The sequence below is a fragment of the Haemaphysalis longicornis genome, unplaced genomic scaffold (assembly GCF_048455015.1).
Source record: "Haemaphysalis longicornis isolate Haplotype H1 unplaced genomic scaffold, Haemaphysalis longicornis Haplotype H1 scaffold_8, whole genome shotgun sequence".
NCBI classification, from domain to species: domain Eukaryota; kingdom Metazoa; phylum Arthropoda; class Arachnida; order Ixodida; family Ixodidae; genus Haemaphysalis; species Haemaphysalis longicornis.
Genome location: NW_027526445.1, coordinates 40,517,136 through 40,533,386, shown reverse-complemented (window position 1 = coordinate 40,533,386; position 16,251 = coordinate 40,517,136). Strand labels below are relative to the sequence as shown.

At 48.8% G+C, this 16,251-nt stretch overlaps 1 protein-coding gene across 3 annotated transcripts in view; it reads right to left on the bottom strand.

Moving 5' to 3' along the window:
• Window positions 1–16,251, bottom strand: part of LOC144149997 (sulfotransferase ssu-1-like) — a 49,023-nt gene that overhangs the window by 15,380 nt on the left and 17,392 nt on the right. For 2 of the 3 annotated variants that reach the window (XM_077681763.1, XM_077681762.1), the window contains exon 2: window positions 8,997–9,179. In XM_077681763.1, coding sequence (XP_077537889.1) covers window positions 8,997–9,172 — 176 coding nt within the window. In that variant the 5' untranslated portion in view covers window positions 9,173–9,179. Of the gene's footprint in view, window positions 1–8,996; window positions 9,207–16,251 lie in introns of all 3 variants that reach the window. The other variant, XM_077681764.1, reaches the window with a different exon arrangement.

Below are 16,251 nucleotides of genomic sequence, written 5' to 3'. Positions count from 1 at the left end.
AGAAAACTGCTGTAGAACGCCACTTGTGGCGCTGCATGCAGAAGAACGCAAAACTAGCGCAGGGAACGCTGAGAGATAGGGGCGCTGCTGTCGTTTAAATGGTTGACGCAGTCTTGTTTTTCACTCATCTTCGTTGTACCCGTTGCCTTCCCACTATACCATGCATCAACGCAAACGGCGTGACCTTGCGGCTGCCGACGCATGCGCACGGCATGCCGCACTGAAGTGGCGGTCGTTTCGTAATGGTTTCGGCCAACTTTTCCTTCCTCCGTGGTCTGGGCGATGCACGCCGTGGCCAGTGACCAGTCCGCGGAAGAGATCACAAACTCGGCACCCTTGATTGCTTTTATTTGCTTAGGAAAATGGGAGTAGGCCTCTTAGCGGACGTCTGTGCGGCTCTGAGGCTGGAACAAAGAGCTCAGATATTAGCCAATTTAACACGTTAGTTGGGCTAAAATTTTTTCTCGCCGCGGGCCGTGAGTGCGTGCGGCATGTGTGCATAAACTTTGATGACAGCATTACTTCGTTGTTTGCAGTGAAAACAAAACGACGCTTCTTTATTGACTGCGTTCTCCTGACAACAAGCCTTTCCACGTTATAGAAAACTACTTCCGTATAGTGAATTCAGTGTGACATAGCTAATTAGCGAGTAATAATACATCTGCCCGTTTTCCAGCAGTTTTTCTTCATGAACACCAATAGTGCAGGAAAACAGCAACGGGGGGAGCAGCAGGAGACGGCAGGTCATTCGGTGAACTTGAATTACTATGGCAAGTAACAACATTAGGGTAACACTGCGGATTTCCCGATACTGCAATGAATAATTTGAAATAAGAATGCCATTTAAGTATAAATATATAGAATGTAAGGCAGATGCCGCGGGGTAGATTTAGTTCTCCAGGTTTTGAGTCGTTCTCTTTCTGCAAAGAGGCTTTCGTTTTTGCTTGTGAAAATTAATAGCCGAGACGAGACAAAATACAAAAACGAACTTCTAAGCATATAACTGCATGCGTAGCATGATGTGTGCGGTGTAAAATGTGACGCAGTCGGTTACCATTATGTATGCACCCCATCACAACATAAGTAACGTGGACTAAGTACCATTGAGCGCGTACTACACCACAGCGATATGATGACTGAGCGTTGAACAAAAACTGCTGTTTCTGCGAAGCTTTGTAAACCAGATGCATAACATGTAATAGCCTCAACAAGTATTTCGTTATGAAGGTGCTCACAAAAGCACCACGAATTCTTCAGCGCTATAGCAGCTATGGCTTTGCCCGAACGGCAGACGGGGAAAGGTAAGACGTTTAGTCCTTCTCAAATTGAAGTCACTGGTGATTTTGTACTTGACGCCTCAAATTAGAAAGATACGATGTTCACGAAAGCGGTTTGGGTGCCGCAGAACACCTGGAAATGGGTTCCTGCAATTTCTTTTTTGCCTAAGATATCCTCCTCTCGACATTTTTAATGCTTTGTACGGCGTTGACAAAAAAGTGGGATTTCGTTTTCTGTCAAAGAACATCACTAAAACTACACCTTAGCCGTATTATGAAAGTTCACTGCTGCAAGGCAGTTTCATAGATGTCGGCGAAGTTCATTAAATTTTATGTGCGGTGTGCGTGTTTATATTAAACGCGCACGTGCATCTTGGGTCAAGAAGCACCTAATGTATATGCGGGTCATTGTTCCAGTTGATGCATGAAAGAGTGCATACTTCACTGCCATGCACGAGTTATGTGGAACAAGACACGAGCAAAAAATATACAAACGCACTCTCCCCAACCGTTTACTGGGACATAAGTGGAACAGTAACCGGAACCGCCGACATCGCATGACCCCATTTCTTCGGTTCCAGATAAAAACCACGAACATAAAGAAAACAAGCTGACGGTTCCAGATAAGACCCACCTATATGCTTCGTTCCAGTTATTCTTTCGTTTGGATCCACATAAAATATATGGATCACCCTTTCTAACTGGAACTTATATGGAACCAGATTAAGAGTGTACCATCGTGACCCATAGCTCTTACATACGCAGCCAGCTAACGTCAAGGACGATGCAAATGATGCCGAGAAAAGTACGCTGTAAATTCATTATGAAATACTTGTGACGGGACATGTGTGTGCAAGGAAACAACTTGTAACAGCGACGGAAACGCGTCGCTCACTTTTGATCTCACCGCGCAAACTGCTCGTATTGTCTGGTAAATGAAGGACTACGCGAGAACGGTGATCAGATTGCTTCGCCGCACATGCTTAAAAGTATTGTTGTGGTCTGCAGTTTTGCTTAATGTCATGAAGTGAAATCGCATCGGCAAAAAGGACCAGCACGAGACGAAAAAACGTACAAAAAATGACAACAAAGAAGACGCAAGGCACGCGGCGTGAAGGCCATCGACACCGGCTACGGCGCCGAAGGCTCGCGACCACGGCACGAGCTTGCGCCGGCGACCAGCCAATGGGACGCGGCCAGCGAGAGCAGCTGGCGGGAGAAGCGGCCGAAGAAGAACACCGAGAAAGAGCACAGGGACGCTTGAGTGTGGAGCGAGACCGGGATGCGCGGCGGTCGGGCGACCGGACCCGTGTCGTGCCCCAAGAGGTCCTCCTCAACTCCAACCCCCAGAACTTCACCACTGCAAGAAAGTCGTCTCGCCGTGCGTCGGTAGGAGACCGCGACGCCCCAAGAGAGCTGCGTTACCCACAACGGTGCAACGGGAGCTCGGTGCGCGCGCTACCACCCCGGCATTGACACGCCACCTCGACCTTTACACATCGAAGCATCACGACGGCGCCTCCGCGACGAGAGGTACGGCAACTCCGTTCCAGCGGCGGATACGTGTTGTGGACTTTTCATTACCGAGCTTTGCCCTCGCCCGTCATTACCGGACTTTGACTGTTCCCCGTATGCTTGAACTTATTACCGTGTTCCATACCACTTTGTTGCCGTTCCCCAGTGTCTAGAATGTCCCCACCGTTCTTTAGTTTCCCTACTTCGCTATGTATTTCATTTGGGGTTTTGGGTATAACATCATAAACTAGTCTCGTTTTCAAAGCTTCCTCTTCTATTTATTATTGTCCAACGAACCTGACAGTGCCTATTTCCCATACCATGTTTTTATAGTCATGCCCGGATTTGATTAACGATCACTGCCGTAGCCTGTACGTCTGCACGGCTGATGTTTACATATCGCGACTTGTCCGCAATGTATGAACGGGAGTTTTTAACACCTTCGAGAGGGTGTGGACAAGGATATATTTAGTTTGCATTAGGTGCTCGGCGTGGTAATTTATAATTGCATCGTGTTTTGTATGTTTACAGTGAGCCGGCCTTTCTCAAGCATCAATTTCGAAACTCACGACTGCTCACAGAAGGCGAGGCTGCGTACGAGGCGAAACACGTCGTTAATTATTTCGGGTAATGGGGAGATTTAGAAAAGGATAACCGAGCGTTGGGGGCCCCCAAGAAGTTAGGGGAACCCAAGCGCAACACGCGCGTGCGCGACGGGAGGGCCTTCTCCAACAGCTCGCAGCCGGCTTCGGATGCACGTTATCGGATGTTTGGCGTCGCAGCAGACATTTCATCGCCTTTATAGTTGCGAGTGACAGTCCCTAATAGAACGTTTCACCGCGCTGGGAACTCTGAAAGCGCGGTGATTTCCGTTGAAGCGATCGACGATCAGCAAGCATAGCCATCCTTCGGCAGCTCGCCGCACCGTGCGTGAACGGGCCGGCGCTGCCGGGACCGACCTCTGCGGCCGGTCGGCGTAAATCGCGGCAGATATTTGAGCATCGCTTTGAAAACCACAGCTGATGACACTACCTATCAGAATTTTTCATCACACTAACATCCACTTTCACCAATCTGGAACTTCTTTTCCACGACTTGTGTGATTTTAAAAAGCGGCGACAAGTTGTTGCTGCCGCGACCTGCGTCGGTTCGAGCCGCACCGTCGGCCGTGCGGGCAGGCACGGCGGGTGCGTGTGCTTCTGCGAGCAATTAACGCTTCACGATTTCCTGCTCTATACACTTCTTGCAAACAAGGGAAATCTAGAAACTTCCCTCAGCGATCGTCGTAGTCCACATTGTTGATCGGGAAACAAGCCGCTGCTTACGCTTCGGTCGCATAGGCCTCCTGCGCTGGAGTTTTGGCGACATGCAGCGCCCCTAGCGGCCGACGCCTCTGGGTAGTACAAAAGCAGACGACCCTCGCCGCCCTGCATGTGTTTTCAATTACAAGCCAGAGTGAAAGTTGGTTGTGGCGCTTTGTGGCGTGTTTAAATGACTGCATACTGTATGAAATAGCCCTTAAAGTAGCTGCAGAGGCTAAACAAAATAATATCCGCTAAAAGAAGCCGATTTGGCGGCTTTCTTTTGAGCGAGCTGTCTCGGTGGTCGCGGCGTACGTGGGACAGTATCGCCAGGTCGGGTGCTTTAACTGTTTGACGACAGTTACAGTTTTTACTTCTTGCGTGCGGTCGACAAAGGAAAGTTCACGAGTAGCATAAACACGGAACGCTGCTCATCTTACATCCTGAGGTAACTGCAAAAGGTTGCTTCATCGGGAGCATGCAAGCGAACGCTGACACTGCTGGCCTGGCACCGCCTTTGAAACGAGTGGAAATATTGTTTCGTATTTTCGCAAACTAAATGATTCTTGCGTAACGTTTTACGTCGCACGATTTACGAACAACAGGGTACACGTATACATGTATACTAGCGAGTAGGTGGGGCAATAGCGCCAATTAAATAATCAAATTAAGCGCTATTAAAGGACGCAAAACATGCACCAAATCACACGCCCGCTGCCTGCAGAGATGTATACTTCTATAACATCACATAACACAGCATAACATAACACAGCCGGTACGGCGCGGGACCCCGAATATTTATACGATCATCACTGACTGCGTTGGTTTTCTAGTGCAGGGGTCGTCGAATGTGAACGCCGAGTCCGACACTCACTCTACCGACACGCCAGTTTTGACTTCAAATGGAGTTAGACAGCGAGACAAGAACAGAGAATTGGCGTCCTCCAGTTGAATGCCCCCCCCCCCCCTCCCCCCAATCTTCACACTTCGCCAGATTATTGTCAAATATTTTTAGAAATTCGCAGACTTTTTTCTCTTTGCATTCAAAGCCCCCCTCCTCCCCCTCCTCCCCCCCCCCCTACCCCCCATTTGCCGTCCAGCCCTCCTCCTGCCGTCCAGCCCTCCTCCGTGTCGGCTGCATGGAACTCGGCCGTTGCTGACCCTCATTCTAGGCTATTAAGTGCGAACTGGGAATGTATGCTGCAAGAGCGTAATTAAGTAAAGTGAGAGCAAACAAGGAAGGGGAGCGGCCTCTTAGTTCGCCCGACCACTTTGTTTTACGGCCACTACTTTCGGAATCGCAAAACAGATTTCACGCTTCTGACGGTCGCGGCATTTTGTCACTGAGACACGCAACAAAACGGCAAGCTAACGGCGACACAAACGAGCACTGTTTAATGAAAGTGCACGCATAGTGTGCAGGTACGCAAAAGCGGCGCACCGCAGCAGGCGAGCGCGCGCGGTCCGCCGGACTCGCTGGCTTAAAGCGCGATCATCGCCGGTTGCGTCACTCTTCTTTTTTGATCGGCTGTTTTTGAGAAGTCTTTGTCACCTAGAGTATTAGTTTAAACTAGAAATTTCACTTAAAATTTCACTTCGTACGACCATCGATCGGTGAACCTGCGAGTAGCAGACGCCGTCACGGTCCCGGCACTTTCGTCGGCGCTGTAAACGTGTTTAGCGCTGCAAAGCTTTTTCCCCTAATGCCAAGTTGATCGCTGAAATAGATCGGACGCGTCGGGAATGAGCTGGTGACCACGTCGCAAAATAATTGGGAGCGTCGAGCTCATTTTGCTTCTGTCAACCCGGGATCCTATGGGACCCGCGCAGCTTTGTACTACCCGGAAGTACTGCCCGGAAGCCGTTTGCGCAGCGCCCCCTGGGCAGCGCAGGAGGCCTATACGTAATACACCACCACGCTCATGGTGTTTGCGGATAATCTACCACAGTTGATACGGTTATAAAGTCCCCATGAGGTCGAACTGCGCTTGACGCACTGAGAATTAACTTCAAACGAAGGAAATTAACACGAAGATACTTTTGGAACGCGCTTCCTAAGCGAAGTGTCACGCGCTGCAAGCCAACTACGCAGCAAGATAGGAACGGTGATCCTACAAGTGACGTCAAAACGATCGCAGCGCCGGCCTCTCCAGTGGTGGGCCTCGCGGCCAATATACAGTAGAACCCTGCTGTTACGTTCTTCACTGTTGCGTTTTCCTGTCTGTTACGTTATTTGCATCGGTCTCGGCAAAGCTCCCATAGGATATAGTGTATTGCGAACCCCGCTGTAACGTCGCAGCTGTTGGCGCGTTCCCGTATCTCCGAAGCCGCTTGGGCACCGACATTTTGGCTTTTAATGAGTCTTGGCCAGGCTTTGTTGTTGTCGAAAGTGATATCACCATCACCACTGTGCTTACAATAGAAGTTTCACTTCGGAACGACGGAAGTGCGTGATGTAAGCGCTGCCGCATTGTTGTAATGGTGCCGTGCAGCGTTCTTAGATTAGGTCAGCTGGCAAAGAGCGCGGCCTTCCAGTACCGCGGCGTGGGCCGGTACTGCCGCCGACAAGGCAGTGGCGCTGCGGTAGCGTTGAGATCGGTCTCGGCGCGTCGTCTGCTGCTCCTTCCTTTCTAAACCACCCATGGGCCATACCGCAACATGCGCCAGTTTTGTCGCACGAACGCCCATCATTTTTGCAGGACGCAACACTCCCTTTGGGTGGTTTTCTGCCTGCCTTTGGCGTCTTTGTTTCGACAGAGGCTCAGGTGTGTTAGGTCAAAGACGGGACACCGCGCTTTACGAGTCCACCTGCCTTGCGGTGTCCTTAGTCTCACCGTTCACGGTGTGTTCGTAACAGTTGACGATGTCTGAAGGCTCAGAATGAATGTCACAGCCGTATGTTTGCGACGTAACCTTAAAGGGGCACTGACACAAAATTTTGAAGGCGAGATAACTTCGGAGATAGATTGGTGGGAACACATATACATAATCTGCAAAATATCAGCGGCGAATACAGCCTAGAACATATTTAAAATCAATTTTAAAGTGTGCGAAACGCAACCGAGCAGCCAGCAGAGGACCACGCGCAATCGACATCCCGAGGATATTGTGTAAATAAACAACATTCAAACACGTCACGAGTTTGCGTTTGCCGCTTCCGCAATGCCGGCGTTTTGCGCCGGCTCGCACAGCTCGCCGCTCCAATCGGAGGGTCGGAGGGCGGAGCTTCTGCTCTCGAGAACGAACGACCCGATCGTTGGCGGCGGAGGCGCCGTGATTTCGTCAGCTCATCAGACAGCTGGCCACGACCAAAGTTCTACAGCGATTCTAGGCACTCTGTTTCTATTACTGTTTATTACCATTGGATGCGAAAACGCGCCGGAGGCACGAAAAGCCCACTGAGCTAGCCTCACGGTCGCTGTGCAGGCGGCGGCCACGGCCGCGAAGTGGCCCAGGCCGGAGCAGGCAGCTCGAGTGATAGCTTGTTACCGCTGCACGAAATTGTCCCCAAGTACCGACCATATGGTGGCTTACATGAGAAAGGAGTTAATGATGCGATGGCGGGTTGCATTAAAAATTGTCATCTGCACCGCTTACGAGAGCGGCACTCGAATATCCGCCGCAGTGCCGCAGTGCTAAGCCGAACACATCTGTAGGCGGACCTGATGGCAGACCGGCCGGCTGCTCCCAGCGCGCGTCTTGCCACCCACCGTCTCGAGCGTCGCGCGTCGTTCTTTAGCCGCGGTAGCATTTGCACTCGCAGCGCCTGCGTCGCATCCACGGTCGCTTTTTAATTAAGCGCCTCACGAGATCAGTACGTGGGGGCATTCGCAGAAACTGCCGTCGATGCGGATTCGACAGTGCTACGGCGGCTCTGCTCTGTGATATCCCTCCGACGGTCACGTGGTCAGCTTTGTTCACACAAAATCCACAAAATCCATCGTTTCGCGGCACTCGCTGAAACCGAAACTGCGACTGGCCGCATTTAAAATGCCTCTAATTAAACAACCGTCGCACGCTGAAGCAAATGAGGTTTCTACAGGTTATGAGTAGGTCACGGGCTACCTATCGCAACAAAAAAAACAAGATGCAAAATTTTTGTGTCAGTGCCCCTTTAAAGCTTTTCCGTGGAATCGTGCTTTCCCACGCCTTCTATCCGTCAGGATCCTACGGCGCCTTGAAGAAATGCCGCAGCATGGACTTTGCCGCTGCCTAAGCAACCCCGAACGGAAGCCAGCCGCGTAGCACGCCCACAAACCGCACCGACTATTCGGAGACCCACTAAAATATGTATGCCCGATGACAGCACAGAGTTAATACGTTAATAAAGACGTGATGGCAACAATGGAGCTCTCGATAGGGGGTGATTTAACGACGACACCAGTTAAACACCAGCCCATTTTTGTGGCTTTCCTCACTCTTACGTTTTCCCGGTTCTTACGTTTTTCTTTCCCGGTCCAGTGAAAAACGTATTAACAGGGTTCCACTGTACAGACTTTGTCAAAACTTTTCCAAGCCATGGCAAATATGCATAGGCCAGAAAAACATCAAAGTACAAGGTTACCCTTCAAGTAGGGCAGAAACATTTTGTCAAAAAAGAAGACCAGACATTTATTTCCTACTGTCATAAGAAAATTTGGTCACAGTTAAGCGTTATGGTTTGATTTCTTTGTGGCCACAAATCTTTGGCTTGGTATAGAAAATGCTGACAAAGGCTGCACGTATATCATGTAGCCACCGAAAAAGTTCCACTCGAAAAACCCTCCATGGTAGCTTATAGTAGTTGCAGTCCAGACCGTGGGTGCAAGCACTTGAAGGTATCTTTGCCTACACAAATTCCTATTCCACGCCTTTTTTTTAGTACAATTAATGTGAAAGAGCTTTTGCCTTGATGGTATTTTACCTGTAGATATTGTAGACGAGGTACTGGAGCCAGGTCGTTCCGCACTTCGGGTAGCTCACCACGAACACATCGTCCGGTTGCGGCTGGTACGCAAGCGCAGACCGCACGGTCTCTTCCGCAAAGTAGTGGCTCCAGTGAAGACCCTCGATGACACGGGTGAGAGGACGGTGAGCCATATCTGCCCTGCACAAAGCAAAGAGCGCCAGTTGACTGGCCAAATTTGCAAACCATGTTACAGCGCTTCATTCGATCTCAACGAACGATATGCGTGGTCCCGCTTCGTTTAGTTTATCAGGATCAGACGGCGTTTGTTGGCGGCAGCGAAATGCTAAGCATTTTGATTCACTCGAAATGTTGGAAGTAAATCTACTAAGTTAAAGAGAGTAACACAAGGGTATCTATTTATGCAGACTAATAAGTGACTTTGAACATGGTAAATAAGGAAGGCGGGCAAATGAACTGCCGGGATATTTGACCAAGTTCAGGATAGCTGGCACCATATACATAGACAGACTCCTTCGAGAAACAACCAAATAAAAAGGAATTTGTGAAGTCTGTGGAAATTCAGACTAACTCATGCAGCATAAACTAAAGCTTAGTACCAAACAGCCGACAGTAGGGGAAAGACCTTTCAGGCACTTGTAATAAAGTGATGGTAGTGGAGTGCGTACATCTTATCCACATTGGCTGCACAACCACATTAGGCTAAAGAAATTAAATAAATGATCATAATGCGGTAGTTCCACTTGGCCTTTGGCTTCAACTGTCAACAGGTCCGCAGCGCACCATGTACCGCGTGGTCCTTGGCTGCCCCAACCATCCGACACCCCAAGGCGCAGCGCGACTACGAGACCACCCCAACCCCTAGGATACGGCCGTCGGGGCCGCGGACACGGAGGGTCAGCGCCAACTGATAAATTTAGCGGGTGACCTGCAAGGCCAATGGGAGTCGGGACTTAGGGGCCAGCCCCGAATGAATACTCGATGTCATCGCTTATAATTTCAATAAAGTATATTCCTCCTACTCCCAACTAAAGAGGGAATCGGGCCATCGTCAGGAAATTCATCCACGTAGGCGAGCAAGCACACAGGAGTTAGAAAGCCCGCCGGATCTGAAAAAAAAAAAAAAGATGGTGGGGTTGCGAGGAACAACCGTTCTCACGGTCCGGTACCCCAGTCGATTATTTCGGCTTTCGCTACCCCTTCTTTGTCTCCTTTCCCCCACCCAGTAGTCCGAAATGGGCGGGACGGTTTGCCTTCGCAAAGGGACCCACTATTATTACCGCGGCATTCTTCTATAACCTTCAGTGACCATTGAAAGGGGGCGCTGGACAGCTCAGATGCGGAAGTTGATGCCCATAACGAATCGGGCTGTCAGTGTCGCCGCCAGTCTAAAGCCAGCGGCCACCACGTCCCAGTAACGCATCTTGGCCCGATAACGTTTGTATCTCTCCTCACCCAGACAATCTGCTGCCTGGAGGCGCCATAGCGCATTCAACTACGACAACCGCGTAGTATTGGCAGTGTGCTGTGCATCTAGACAAGGCGGCGGGGCTCTATCCTTTCAAACGCGACGCGGGGGCGTTTGGTCATTGACCCCACAAGTGGATCTTGCAACCACCTCGTCAGCTCCGGCGCCCCTGCGACCCGAAAATGAGTTGGGCCAACATTGCCGTTTCACATACTACTGCTGGCGACCCCTTCTCCTCTCTACCTTCGGCACGTTCCCAGTCAACCCGCAACAGCCTTTTGACTCACCTGTCATAACCGCCTCTCCCGGCCGGCGCTACTCTCGATACCACTGGTCCCTCTCTACAGGAGGGACAGGGAGGGACTATACTGGCGCCTTCCCCAAATACTTCTTCCCAGACTACACGCGTTTATCCATATGTGGGCCTCCTCGATTATCAGTCCCGGATCGTCCGCGGACTGCCCGATACGCAATCCGGCGCTCGATATTCCCGTGTATTCCTGTGGGACTTCCGGTCCGAACGCAGTGCTCGGACTGCCCGCGGACCGTCCAGGACTGGTAAATCGAGGATGCTCTCTCCCGAGTTCGACTCTGGAGCCTCCCAAACAAACTCATTTTATTTGGCGATTCCCTAACAATCCATTCTCTTTCAGGTGCTCTGCGCAGCATGGGAACGACGTTAGGCAGCTCGAATCCTTAGCGCCAGCTAGGACTCGCTAAACGGGCAGCCCAGGTCACCGGCGCACTCCAAGAGCTGGTGACCACTCGTCGTTAACCCAGTTGATGCTTCAATAAAGTTTCTCTCTCACTCTCACTCTCTCTCTCTCTCTCACTCTCTCACTCTCACTCTCTCTCTCTCTCTCGCTCTCTCACTCTCTCTCTCACTCTCACTCTCACTCTCACTCTCTCTCACTCTCTCTCTCACTCTCTCTCTCTCACTCTCACTCTCTCTCTCTCTCTCTCTCTCTCTCATGTCGGGCGAAACACCCAGGCGAATTACTCCCGCTCACGGTGTAAGAATACCTGTATGTATTCGTCCACCGTGGTCCCACCGGCCCTCCAGCAGTTCTGCGAATGGCAGGCGCCCACATGTTCCCTCAAAGCGTGATCAAAACAGTACAAGCCCAGGTCAAAGCGTCCTTCCTTTTTACAACAGCGCTCATTGCAAACTGATAAAGAGCGTCGGTGCACTGACGCAGTTCTACGCAGCCCTCAATAAACCGCGTCATAACTCTGTCCGCTCTGCCTGGTATGAATAAAAAGCAGCGACTACAAGACGCAGGCCCCTCTCACGCTGCCTTGACACAGTGGCCCTCACTAGAAAAGACGAAACCTTCATGCGCTAATTTAAATCTTCCAAAATAGCGGGAGTGATAATCCTCCCCAAAACCCCGCGAAATATCTCTGGCAAGCCTGAAGTGTGAAATCTCCCGCTACATCGACCGCCATGCCCGTTGGTGTACCCGGAATTAATTCACCACCTCCGTTTCCCCCTACAGTTCACTGTGGTTGGGTCCCGTCCACATGCGCACCTGTAACCGCCAGTAACTATAGCAAACGCCAAACCGCCTCCCACGATGTAAAGGTAAGACGTTCAGGTCTGTCATCATCATCATCATCATCACCATGTCTATCTACGCCCACTGCAGGGCAAAGGCCTCTCCCATAGATCTCCAATTATCCCGGTCCTGTGCTAACTGCGACCAATTTATTCCCGCAAACTTCTTGATCTCGTCTGCCCATCTAACTTTCTGCCGCCCCCTCCACGCTTGCCTTCACTAGGGATCCACTCTGTTGCCCTTAAAACGGTTATCTTGCCTTCGCATTACATGCCTTGCCCACGTCCATTCCTTCTTAGGTACTACTAATATGTCCTTAACACGCATTTGCTCTCTGACCCACTCCGCTGTCTTCTTGTCCCTTAATGTTGCACCTCTCATCTTCCGTTGCTCGCCGAGTTAATTTGATTGCTGACTCAACTCAATGTAAGTTGAACCCCTTTAGTGAACCTCCAAGTTTCTGCCCAGTAGGTGAGTACCGGCACAATCATTCACAAGCATTGAAGCACTCTGGTACCGGTAACATGCAGCTGTCGTACACTTTTTTCTTCAGGGAGAATGGTACGCTGCCATTCATAATCTGAGAATGTCTGCCGAATGCACCCCGCCTCATTCTTATCCTTCTAATTATCTCTGCCTTCAAATTGTATCTAATTATCTCATCTCTGCTGACTGACACAACAAAAGAACGGTTGAAAAGTGCCGTTTCGGAAATTTTGACTGTATCCCAGAGTTCTTTCCAACCGCTTTGTGGGACGCATGAAACCCTGACTGATGACAGCATCAGATTTATGGATCTACGACTGCATTTCTACGATCACCATATTTGTTGGGCTTATGAACCTCGTTGTTCGAAGCCTTGCAACTACAATTCTGCCCATTCAAAATTATTAAACCGCGGGATCGTGAATCTGTGTGCATCAAATGCGCTGAACAGATCCCGTTTTCACGTAATGCAAGCCAGCCTTGACGGACAGACAGCTCGGCTGACTGCCTCCGGCTATACGCTACAATTATAGACTTCCGTAGACGAGAAGGTTCTAAAACAAGTGAAGGATGAACGATATAGGCAAGATGCTCCAAAAGAGAGAGATAATAGAAAAATCACTACTATCCCTTACATTCGCACGCTTCCGCACAATCTGAAGGAGATGGGAAAACCCGCTAACGTAGACGTACTATTCTGGGCTCCAAAGACGCTCTCAAAGCTTTGCAAGAAAGTTGATGAGAGCCACGTCAAGTCTGATAAGTGTAGCACCCATGGAACATCGCACGCCGTTCGTGGTCTGCTCGGATGGCGTGGTTTATTCAATACCGTTAAACGATGCAAAAAAGTATTTGTACAAACAGGAAGATGTGTCAATGCCAGATTGCGCGAGCATCGCAATAACGTGGAAAAAGGAGATAACGGACATCTAGGCGCACATTGTAAAGATTGTAGTCGGTATCCTGGCGTGTAAAAACGCCCCTTAATTTATAAAGGTAAGAATCAAACGGCGCGAGAGATCGTTGAAGCGCATAAGACTTATTTTAGATACGCGTGAGAGCTGCCCTTCCGTGCTGTTAACCGGCAAGGAAATTGCTTTTTTTATCTCGTGATAACGCGTGAGCTGCAGTGACGGCTTGAAATGTCGATGTGTTTCTTCCTCCTCCCCCACTCTTTCCTTCCTTTGCTGCAACTGAATTCTGTATACAAGTAATTTTGAGCAATAAACGCCTGTTGTTAGTCTGCCCTCTGAGCCGCATGGCCTCATCCTCGTCTATTTGCACTGTTCCAAGGACCAAGTCAAATTTAAAAAGTAAATATATATATATATATATATATATATATATATATATATATATATATATATATATATATCCTGGAGGTCGCGGGTTCGGATCCCACCTGGCGGGCATTTTTTCTTCACTTTCTTTCTTTCTTTCCAAATTCTTAATCTGTTTCAATGATCTACCACATCCTCCCCTTTGCTTTCCGAGGTTTTCTCGACTGCCAACCCTTATTTCTGTGTTATTTTCAACGAGCCCCTCATTTCCTATTCTGATTCGCTACATGCATAGCGAGGGCCTCTGTTCTGGCAGTCTTGTTGCCAAAGGGAGCTTAAGAGGGTTCAAAGCTGGTCGACCACTCTGGACATGTCGTAGACACTCGAGTCACGACCCGGGGGTTAAAAAGAAGGTCCCCTTCACCCCGATTAGTCCGAATGGCGCTGGCTACCACCCCCAAGCACAGGAAACAAACATACCTAACATAAATACCCCAGAAAGTGAATGGGAAAATCGCCCCGCCGGTAGCGTAGTGGTTATCGCACCAGACCGGTATTCTGGAGGTCGTGGGTTCGGATCCCACCTGGCGGGCATTTTTTCTTTACTTTCGTTCTTTCTTTCCAAATTCTTAATCTGTTTCAATGATCTACCACATCCTCCCCTTTGCTTTCCGAGGTTTTCTCGACTGCCAACCCTTATTTCTGTGTTATATATATATATATATATATATATATATATATATATATATATATATATATATATATATATATATATATATATATATATATATATATATATATATATATATATATATATCAGGGTGTCGAACCGAAAAAAATACCGGTTCGGTTACGGTTCGGGTTCGGGTGAAATAATTTCGTTCCGGTTCAGTTCCGGTTCGACAAAATCACGTACCGAACCGGTTCGCGAACCGGTTCGGGAGCTTGAACCGGTTCGCGAACCGGTTCGATGAGTTGAATTATCACTAAAATTAGAAAAAAAACATTTACTAGTTTAAAACGACCGTAAAATCAAAACACAAACTAACATTCAAAATGGTGCTGCTCCCCAAGGGCACTGGCGCAATTGCAAAGGAAACTTTAAACAATTAGGAGATATTAGAAAAACACATAAAGTGGCGACGATTTACCACCTTCTTTATCGCTCAGACTTTCTGTTGTCCTAGCAACTATTCATAAAGCCAACGCCAAGAGATATGATGGTGGGATATATTTTCTCTCCTTTCCTTTTTTGTTGAAATCGCAATTGTCGCTATGCAATCGCCCATCACGCTAACCTTGAGGCCTTAAATTTAGTCTTGCCTACTGGCGTGTTCAAATACCAGCGCTTAATAACAATGGCGCACATTTTTTATATTTGTAACAAAACAGAAAAATTCTACAACAGGCACATAAATACTACCAATGAATTAGATTATTTGGTAACCCTGAATAATTTGTTAGCTGGCACCTTATCGAATGTGTTAGCCACACTTTTGTTAAAAGTAAGCTTTAGTTACGCTCAGTCACTGCATTATTGCTCTGACCACTGCAATTCCTTTTGCGATACCGAAAGTGTGCATTACAATCAGCATGTCATCGTACCGCCTGAACCCCTACCATCGTTCCGTGTGCTACATTGCGGAATCTTATAACAGATAATGCGGTTACAAAATGAAAGGGAAATTTGACACGTGGAGCATGAGATGGGACTTTTTGGGTAGACGCTCTTTAATTCGTCCACAGCAGTACTCCCCTCCGGAACGAGTAGCATTAGAAGCAATGTAGCGAGTTGGGCAAACGGCTTAGCAAACAGCTTAGCCACTGAGCAGCTCCTGCGGTCACACTTGTCAAGTATTAATAATTTGCAGGTGTCGGACCTTTAAAACAAATTATGAAATGCAAAAAGTTTGCACACATCGGGTGTGAGCTTTCGCTGTTGCGCAGTGGAGCACTCCTGCAGCCTGATTTCTCCAATGAAGTCGCAGCTAGGGAAGGGCAAAGTCGTTTTATATCACCTGCAAGCTGCCGAGAATGACATTTCGTTTGGTCAGCTTGCACTACGCTCGCGCCTCCAGCAGCAACAGACCAATGCTACATTGGTGCTCATTCATTTCCCCTGTTGTTACATAGAGCGTGATAGTGTTCAATTGTCTGGAGGGGAAAGTGCGCGAGCAAGTACGAAGTTGATGGTACGGGAAAGAAAAAAAGGCCTGAAGTGCATTGACTGTGCAATATCAACAACAGAGGGTCGAACCGTTTCGGCATGAACCGGTAACCGTTATTTCTTTTTCCGGTTCAGTTCCGGTTCGGGTTCAGCGTGCTCAAAAAATAACGGTTCGGGTTCGGGTTCAGTTCCGGAAAAAATACCGGTTCGGTTCGGTTCCGGTTCGACACCCTGATATATATATATATATATATATATATATATATATATATATATGGAGAGAGAGAGATAC